This window comes from Portunus trituberculatus, chromosome 26, assembly GCF_017591435.1.
Source record: "Portunus trituberculatus isolate SZX2019 chromosome 26, ASM1759143v1, whole genome shotgun sequence".
Classification (NCBI taxonomy): Eukaryota; Metazoa; Arthropoda; class Malacostraca; order Decapoda; family Portunidae; genus Portunus; species Portunus trituberculatus.
In genome coordinates, this window is record NC_059280.1 from 661,238 (window position 1) to 671,237 (window position 10,000).

Consider the following 10,000-nt stretch of genomic DNA (forward strand, 5'->3'; position numbering starts at 1 on the left):
AAAACATCCCTAAACACACCAAAAAATCCTAAACACACCAAAAATGACTGAACACACCTAAACACACCAAAACATCCTAAACTCCCTACACACAAAAACATCCTAAACACATCAAAACATCCTAAACACAGCAAAACACATCCTAAACACACCCAAAACATCCGTAAACACACCAAAACATCCCTAAACACACCAAAAACACCCCTAAACACCAAAAACATCCCTAAACACAGCAAAACACCTCTAAACACACCGAAACATCCCTAAACACCAAAAACACCACTAAACACACCAAAAACATCCCTAAACACACCAAAAACATCCCCTACAGCACATGAAAAATACCCTAAAACAACCTAAAATTTACTTAACATTCCCTAAAACAACAAAAATACCCTGAAATTCCGTAAAACACACAAAAACACCCTAAAACACATTAAAATTACCCTAAATTACAAGAAAATACCTTACAACACCCTAAAACGACCTAATATTCTCTAAAAAACACCAAAAACCTAAAATTCCCTAAAACACAAAAACACCCTAAAACACATCAAAATTACCCTAAATTACAAGAAAATACCTTAAAACCACCCTAATATTCCCTAAAACACCAAAAAAAACTAAAATTCCCTAAAACATACCAAAAACACCCTTAAAATTCCCTAAAACACACAAAAACACCCTAAATTACAAGAAAATACTCCAGAACACCCTAAAATGAACCTAATATTCCTAAAACAACAAAAACACCCTAAAATTCCCTAAAACACACAAAAACACCCTAATACACATCAAAATTACCCCAAATTACAAGAAAATACTCTAGAACACCCTAAAACCACCCTAATATTCCCTAAAACATACCAAAAACACCCTAAAATTCCCTAACACCAACAAAAACACCCTAAAACATCAAAATTACCCTAAATTACAAGAAAATACTCTAGATCACCCTAAAACCATCCTAATATTCCCTAAAACACATCAAAAACACCCTAAAATTCCCTAACAAAAAAAACCCTTAAACATATCAAAATTACCCCAAATTACAAGAAAATACCTTAGAATACCCTAAAACCACCTAATATTCCCTAAAACAAAAAACACCCTGAAATTCCCTAAAACACACAAAAACACCCTAAAACATATCAAAATTACCCTAAATCACAAGAAAATACCTTAAAACACCCTAAAACCACCCTAATATTCCCTAAACCATACCAAAAACACCCTAAAATTCCCTAAAACACCAAAAACACCCTAAAATTCCCTAACACACACAAAAACACCCTAATACACATCAAAATTACCCCAAATTACAAGAAAATACCTTAGAACACCCTAAAACGACCTAATATTCCCTAAAAAACACCAAAAATACCCTAAAATTCCCAAACACACAAAACACCCTCAACCACATCAAAATTACCCTAAATTACAAGAAAATACCTTAAAACACCCTAAAACCACCTTAATATTCCCTAAAACATACCAAAAACACCCTAAAATTCCCCAACACACAAAAACACCCTAAAATTCCCTAAAACACACAAAAACACCCTAAAACACATCAAAATTACCTTAAATCACCACAAATAGTCCCCAAATCAGCCTACAGCCTTACCTGGGGGGAGGGGAGGTGGCTGGGGGGGAGGCAGCCCCACTCCGACCCCCAGCTCCCGTTTTCCGTTGGGACCGCCCCTTCTGAGTCTCCTGAAGGACTCTCTCAAGGACTTCTTAAGGGACTTCCTGCGGGACATTGGACCTTCATCTGCGGTGCTGGCCAGCTGGCCAGGTCTGAGGGAGAGAGAGAGAGAGAGAGAGAGAGAGAGAGAGAGAGAGAGAGAGAGAGAGAGAGAGAGAGAGAGAGAGAGAGAGAGAGAGAGAGAGAGAGAGAGAGAGAGAGAGAGAGAGAGAGAGAGAGAGAGAGAGAGAGAGAGAGAGAGAGAGAGAGAGAGAGAGAGAGAGAGAGAGAGAGAGAGAGAGAGAGAATATTCTTTGTAAACATTAATATCACACTAAATATTTTATAACCACGTGATTTGCAAAGGGAGAGAAGAAAATGTAGGTTATATAGTAGTAGTAGTAGTAGTAGTAGTAGTAGTAGTAGTAGTTTAATTGTAGTTATCATTTATCTTTCAATTTTTTACTTTTTTTCTACCAAACCATGTGAATTACTGGCCTTAAACACACACACACACACACACACACACACACACACACACACACACACACACACACACACACACACACACACACACTTACCAAGGGGGCTCAAAGTACTCCTGGCTAGCAAACTCTTATTCTGTGTGGTGTCGAACAGAGCAAAGCCATGAGCAGTCCCACAGGCCACCAGCCCCCACTCACTATGCAGGGCCAAGGAGGTGCATGATGCCGGGGGGAAGAACTGCAGGATGGCCGAGGGCTGTGGGGAGAAAGAGACATGTGAGAGGGGGCTGAGAGGGTCTGGGAGGGGCTGGGAAGAACTTAGAACGCAGCTGGGGAGTTTCGAAAGGTCTAACAGAGGCTGGGCTGTGTATGGGAGAGATATGTGAGAGAGGAGGCTGGGAGAGGCTGGGAGAGGCTGGGAGGGGCTGGTAGAGGCTGGGAAGGTTTAAGAGAGGCTGGGCTGTGTATGGGAGAGATATGTGAGAGAGGGGGCTGGGAGAGGCTGGGAGAGGCTGGGAGGGGCTGATAGAGGCTGGGAAGGTTTAAGAGAGGCTGGGCTGTGTATGGGAGAGATATGTGAGAGAGGGGGCTGGGAGAGGCTGGGAGAGGCTGGGAGGGGCTGGTAGAGGCTGGGAAGGTTTAAGAGAGGCTGGGAGAGTCTCAGAAGCACCTTAGGAACACCCAAAAACACATGAAAATTAATAACATCACTATTTGAAGCACACACCACCTGTAGCTGACAACACACACAGGTAAGGTTGACGAGAGAAACACACCTGCATGCCGGCCTCCAGTTTGATGGCCTCTCCTCGTGTCTCCAGTTTGCTGTGACTCTTCCACACAAAGTTGTCATTGTCGGCCACCAAGTTGATGTCGGTCGCCTGCAAAATGATGCTTGTTAGTCCACTGTTGACTGAAAGTATTGGGAGGTGGACAGAATAGCAGTGAAGGACTGAGAGTACTGGTTAACTCTTGCATCAGGGAGGTGGACAGAATAGTGGTGAAGGATTGAGAGTACTGGTTAACTCTTGCATCAGGGAGGTGGACAGAATAATAGAGACAGACCACAGACCACAACCACCACCACCACCACACACTTACCTGCGGGGTCATCTCCTTAGCCTCAGAATTAGGTGACATGACCAGCACTTGACCAGCAGTCCCAGCCACAACCAGCATGCCAGTATAGGGACACATTTGCATCTTCTTCACCCCAAGCCTCGGGTCATCACTGTAGGGGTCAAACAGCCCGGCCTGGGGGTCAAAAGAGGTCAGGTCAAATTGGGTCAGATTAGGTTAGGAATATTTTTGGTTTGTTTAAGTTAGGTTAAGTTAAATTAGGTTTATTTTTTCCTCTTCCTCTTCCTCCTCCTCCTCCTCTTCCTTCCTTCTCCTATTCCTCTATCAGTTTCTCCTCCTCCTCTTTCTTCCTCTTCTTTTACTTATTCTTCCTTCTTCTATCTTCTCGTCTTCCTCCTCCTCTTTATCTCTTGTTATTCTTCCTTCTTCATCCTCTTTCTCCTCCTCCTCCTTCTCCTCCTCCACATTTTATCTTCCTCCTCCTCCTCTCTTCTCTCTCCTACTTCTTCCTCCTCCTCTTCCTTCTCATCTACTCTCTCTCAACATCATTTCTTCCTCCTCCTCCTCCTCCTCTTCCTCTTTTTTCTCTATTTTAATCATTTCTTCTCTTCTCCTCCTCTTTCTCTTCCTCCTCTTCTTCCTTCTCATCCCATCTCTCTATCTCTCTCACTGACACTTCCACTCCCTCCTTCCTTCCTCCTCCTCCTCCTGCATCAGGAAGGTGGCCAGATCATCCTCCGCAGCTGCTGAAGGTCCTCTGAGACAAAGAACTGGGCAGTTGATAGTTTGTAAAGGAGACGCAGAGACACACTTGAAGCCTCCCAGAACTGCACTGTGCCTGGAGAGTGAGTGAGTGAGTGAGTGAGAGGGGAGGAATGCAAGGGAATAAACTCTTGCATCAGGGAGGTGGACAGAATAGTGGTGAAGGATTGAGAGTACTGGTTAACTCTTGCATCAGGGAGGTGGACAGAATAGTGGTGAAGGATTGAGAGTACTGGTTAACTCTTGCATCAGGGAGGTGGACAGAATAGTGGTGAAGGATTGAGAGTACTGGTTAACTCTTGCATCAGGGAGGTGGACAGAATAGTGGTGAAGGATTGAGAGTACTGGTTAACTCTTGCATCAGGGAGGTGGACAGAATAGTGGTGAAGGATTGAGAGTACTGGTTAACTCTTGCATCAGGGAGGTGGACAGAATAGTGGTGAAGGATTGAGAGTACTGGTTAACTCTTGCATCAGGGAGGTGGACAGAATAGTGGTGAAGGATTGAGAGTACTGGTTAACTCTTGCATCAGGGAGGTGGACAGAATAGTGGTGAAGGATTGAGAATACTGGTTAACTCTTGCATCAGGGAGGTGGACAGAATAGTGGTGAAGGATTGAGAGTACTGGTTAACTCTTGCATCAGGGAGGTGGACAGAATAGTGGTGAAGGATTGAGAGTACTGGTTAACTCTTGCATCAGGGAGGTGGACAGAATAGTGGTGAAGGATTGAGAGTACTGGTTAACTCTTGCATCAGGGAGGTGGACAGAATAGTGGTGAAGGATTGAGAGTACTGGTTAACTCTTGCATCAGGGAGGTGGACAGAATAGTGGTGAAGGATTGAGAGTACTGGTTAACTCTTGCATCAGGGAGGTGGACAGAATAGTGGTGAAGGATTGAGAGTACTGGTTAACTCTTGCATCAGGGAGGTGGACAGAATAGTGGTGAAGGATTGAGAGTACTGGTTAACTCTTGCATCAGGGAGGTGGACAGAATAGTGGTGAAGGATTGAGAGTACTGGTTAACTCTTGCATCAGGGAGGTGGACAGAATAGTGGTGAAGGATTGAGAGTACTGGTTAACTCTTGCATTATTATCATCCTTATTATCATTATTATTATTATTATCATTACAAAATTAGGTTCAGTTAGAGTAAATTGGTATATTCCTGCATTTTGTTCTTCCGTACCATCCTCATGTCCCGTTAGCAAAACATTCTGCTGTCTCTTCCTCTTCTCCTCCTCCTCCTCGTCCTCCTTGGGCAGTCTTCCTCCATCCACAGGCCAGGGGTTGGAGGACAGTCTGGCGTGTTGCTTCCTGCCAGCCTCCTAGAAAGACACACACATGTACAGACACACACACACACACACACACACACACACACACACACACACACACACACACACACAGACAGACACAAACTCACTCTCTATCTCTCTCTCTCTTTTTTTTTCTTATATATCCACTAGATCTTTCAAGCACACATACACTCTCTCTCTCTCTCTCTCTCTCTCTCTCACACACACACACACACACACACACTCCAAAAAACTCCCCAAAAAACCCAAACACACCCACAACCTTCTCTTTCTCAACCCACACACCACCACTCACACCCACAACCACACTGTCACCCCCAACACACCTTAATCTTCTCCAAGACCTCACTAAGCACCCCCGCCGCCAGGTAAGCACAGGTGATGGCCGAGGAATGCAGGGACGCCAGGTAAGGTGCTTGGAACGCTGGCCAGTCCTCTGTCTCTAAGTCAATGAATACCACCTCCTCTTCTGCCAACACCACCAAACAGCTGCCCACTCCTGTAATAAAGAGAGTGTGAGTGTGTGTCTGTGTGGGGGTGTGGGGGTGTGTGTGGGTATATTTGAGTGCATTTTCGGGGTGTTTTGTGGTGTTTTAAGAGTGTTTTAGTCCTCCTCTTCTGCCAACACCACCAAACAGCTGCCCACTCCTGTAATAAAGAGAGTGTGAGTGTGTGTGTGTGTGGGGGTGTGTGTGGGTATATTTGAGTACATTTTCGGGGTGTTTTGTGGTGTTTTAAGAGTGTTTTAGTCCTCCTCTTCTGCCAACGCCACTAAACAGCTAGTCATGTCTGTAATAAAGAGTGTGTGTGTGTGTGTGTCTGTGGGGGGGTGTGGGGGTGTGTTTGAGTGTGTTTGAGTGCATTTTGGGGGTGTTTTAAGAGTGTTTCAGTCCTCCTCTTCTGCCAACGCCACTAAACAGCTAGTCACGTCTATAATAAAGAGTGTGTGTGTGTGTGTGTGTGTGTGTGTGTGTGTGTGTGTGTGTGTGTGTGTGTGTGTGTGTGTGTGTGTGTGTGTGTGTCTGTGTTTTGGGTGTTTTTAGGGTGTTTTTGGGTGTTGGGGTGTGTTTGGGTTTGTTTTGGGTGTGTTTGAGGATGTTTTATGGTATTTTAAGGGTGTTTTTGTGGTATTTGAGTGTGTTTGAGTGTGTGTGTGTGTGTGTGTTACATTGTATATACTCCCCTGAACGAGAGAGAGAGAGAGAGAGAGAGAGAGAGAGAGAGAGAGAGAGAGAGAGAGAGAGAGAAAGAGAGAAAAAAGAGAAAATAATGACACTACAACAAACACACCACCACCACTACTACTACTACTACTACTACTACTACCACCACCACCACCACCACCACACTCACCAGTCTCCTTATTCCTGATGACTGTGAAATCCAGCACTTTCGAGGAGAGGCTGAAGGTGACATGGCTCTCCCCTTCAATAACTGTCACTGTGTTCTTGTCCCCATAGCTGGCGCGTGGCATGCCTCCGCTGAACACTATGTACTGCTGCCCTCTGCCAGAAAAGTACAGTGTTTTGAGCTGTTTTGGGGGTGTTGGGGGGTGTTTTGAGGTGTTTTTGGTGTGTTTTTGGGGTGTTTTTGGTGTGGTTTTGTGTGTTTTGTGGTGTTTTGGGGTGTTTATGGGTGTTTTGGGGTGGTTTGGTGTTTTGGTGTTTTGGGGTGTTTTGATGTTTTGGGTGTTTTGTGTTTTGGGGTGTTTTGGTGTGTTTTATGTGTTTTGGTGTTTTGGGTGTTTGAGGTGTTTTAGTGTTTTTGGTGTTTTGGGTATTTTGGGGTATTCTGGTGTGTTTTGGTGTGGTTTGATGTGTTTTTGGGTATTTCTGGGGTGTTGAAGGGTGTTTTGGGGGTGTTTAGGTGTGGTTTAAGTGTTTGGATGTTTATAGGGATGTTTTGGTATGTTTTGGGGTGCTTTGGGGTGTTTTGGTGTGTTTTGGGTATGTTTGCTGGTGTTTGATGGTGTTTTGCATGTATGGGTGTGTTTTGGGTGTGTTTTGGGTGTGTTTGGGAGTGTTTTGGTGCGTTTTGGGTGTGTTTGGATCTGTTTGGGAGTGTTTTGGTGTGTTTACGTGGTGTTTACATGGTGTTTGGTAGTGCTTGATGGTGTTTGGAGTGTTTGGGTGGTGTTTGGTGATTGAAGGAAAAGTTGAACACATAAAAATATGGAGACAGGTCACTTGGAGCCTCCTCCCACACACACACACACACACACACACACACACACACACACACACACCATACAGCAGCAGGTGGTCTGAGTATCTTAGTGATGGGTTTGCAGGGAAATGGACCATAGACAGTGTGTGGACCATCGGAGGGCTGGGCAGACTCCACCGCGGACCACTCCACATAGCTGCCGTCATTGTGTGAGGTGGTGAAGTGCCCTGCGTCCGGGTGCCAGCATACACTCTCCAATTGCTGGCTGCTCACGTATGTCTGTTGAGGATTGGGTTAGGTTAGGTTAGGTTAGGTTAGGTTAGGTTAGGTTAGGTTAGGTTAGGTTAGGTTAGGTAAGGTTAGGTTAGGTTAGGTAAGGTTAGGTTAGGTTAGGTAAGGTTAGGTAAGGTTAGGTTAGGTTAGGTTAGGTTAGGATAGCTTCACAAACACATGTGGGGGATTGAAATAGTGAAGACTGTGGCCATTAATCTTCTGCCCTCCATACACCCTTCCTAATGTCAATAAAATGGTCTAATGGTACACAAAACTCAAGGTAAAAATGTGTCCCAGTACTGAAGGGGTTAAAATAGTGAAGACTGTGGCCATTAATCTTCTGCCCTCCATACACCCTTCCTAATGTCAATAAAATGGTCTAATGGTACACAAATCTCAAGGCAAAAATGTGTCCCAGTACTGAAGGGGTTAAAATAGTGAAGACTGTGGCCATTATTCTTCTGCCCTCCATACACCCTTCCTAATGTCAATAAAATGGTCTAATGGTACACAAAACTCAAGGCAAAAATGCGTCCCAGTACTGAAAGAATCAAAACAACACCCACTACTACTACTACTACTACTACCAGCACCCACTTGATCAGCACACAGGTTCTTGGTATCCCAGAGCACCACAAGGCCTCGCTGGTACCCAATGAGAATGCGTGTGGGTTCTTTGGGGTGAACAGCGATGGCCTCAACTGGTCCAGGGTTCAGCTTGTAGTCCTCCGGTACACTGGGACGGAGAGACAAATGAACGATTATTTACAAAGAGAGAGAGAGAGAGAGAGAGAGTACCAACATTATCTCATTTCTGCTACTCCTCGTTATTAAATTCCTTCTTTCTATAATATTCCACTCTCCTTTGTTCATCTAAAGCTTCCAAACTCACAGTCACAACATCAAGAAAGGCCACCAAATGTTCTTCCTGGTGTTGTCGAGACCTCACAGTATCAAACGTGGCCAAATTCTCAAGGTGTTTTCAAGATACTGAAGGGGTTAAAATAGTGAAGACTGTGGCCATTAATCTTCTGCCCTCCATACACCCTTACTAATGTCCTAATGGTCTAATGGTACACAAATCTCAAGGTAAAAACATGTCCCAGTACTGAAGGGGTTAAAATATTATTGAAGACTGTGGCCATTAATCTTCTGCCCTCCATAGACCCTTCCTAATGTCCTAATGGTACGCAAATCTCAAGGTAAAAACATGTCCCAGTACTGAAGGGATTAAAATATTGAAGACTGTGGCCATTAATATTCTGCCCTACATAGACCCTTCTTAATGTCCTAATGGTCTAATGGTACACAAATCTCAGGTAAAAACATGTCCCAGTACTGAAGGGATTAAAATAGTGAAGACTGTGGCCATTACTCTTCTGCCCTCCATGGACCCTTCCTAATGTCCTAATGGTCTAATGGTACACAAATCTCCAGGTAAAAACATGTCCCAGTACTGAAGGGGTTAAAATAGTGAAGACTGTGGCCATTACTCTTCTGCCCTCCATGGACCCTTCCTAATGTCCTAATGGTCCTAATGGTACACAAATCTGAAGGTGAAGACATGTCCCAGTAACATATAACCTACAACAACAACATGACAAGGCCTTTTCTTTCAAGTAAGGCTATTTTTGCTTTTGTTTTTTGTTGCCCTTGGTCAGCTTCCCTCTTGCATAATAATAAAAAGAGGAAAAAGAGAAAGAAAACCAGCTAGTGTGTGGTTGCCGTGATCTCTTGAGGTGTGGTATTGTGGTCACATCCTTGAAAAAACCTACAGTGACTCCTTACAATATCTACGTGTTATTTATTGAGGGAAAAAGTAAATCAATCAGTAACAGCTATGCAAAACCAAAATGTATTAATCCCTATGAGAAATTGTTCGTTAAATAAATAGCAGTTTTTTTTTTTTTTGTTTAAATGAGTGTTATATGGAAGCATTGTAGGGATTAACACTCTCTCTGTGGCTCAGTATATTTTCATTTTCCTATAGTGTGTTTACCTAGTTGTAGTTTTACAGGGCCTAGGCTTTACGCTGGTGTGGCCCTGTCTACATATCTACACTTATCCTATTTCTCTTTCAAGCTCTGCACACTCGTTGCTGACACCACTTCCTCACTCAAACTGCTCCACGTCTCAACATCTTTGCGGGAAACTCTATTTTTTTAACATCTCTCAGACATCTTCCCTTCCTCAGCTTCTTACTATGTGATCTTGTGCTTCTAGTGTCATA

General features: G+C 44.0%; 1 protein-coding gene across 1 annotated transcript in view; it reads right to left on the minus strand.

Moving 5' to 3' along the window:
- Positions 1-10,000, minus strand: part of LOC123509102 (lethal(2) giant larvae protein homolog 1-like) — a 43,193-nt gene that overhangs the window by 18,014 nt on the left and 15,179 nt on the right. Inside the window, 11 exon segments of the mRNA XM_045263240.1 lie at positions 1,628-1,706; positions 1,709-1,790; positions 2,261-2,428; positions 2,949-3,053; positions 3,274-3,434; positions 3,971-4,090; positions 5,202-5,340; positions 5,658-5,830; positions 6,685-6,837; positions 7,581-7,776; positions 8,368-8,506. Coding sequence (XP_045119175.1) covers positions 1,628-1,706; positions 1,709-1,790; positions 2,261-2,428; positions 2,949-3,053; positions 3,274-3,434; positions 3,971-4,090; positions 5,202-5,340; positions 5,658-5,830; positions 6,685-6,837; positions 7,581-7,776; positions 8,368-8,506 — 1,515 coding nt within the window.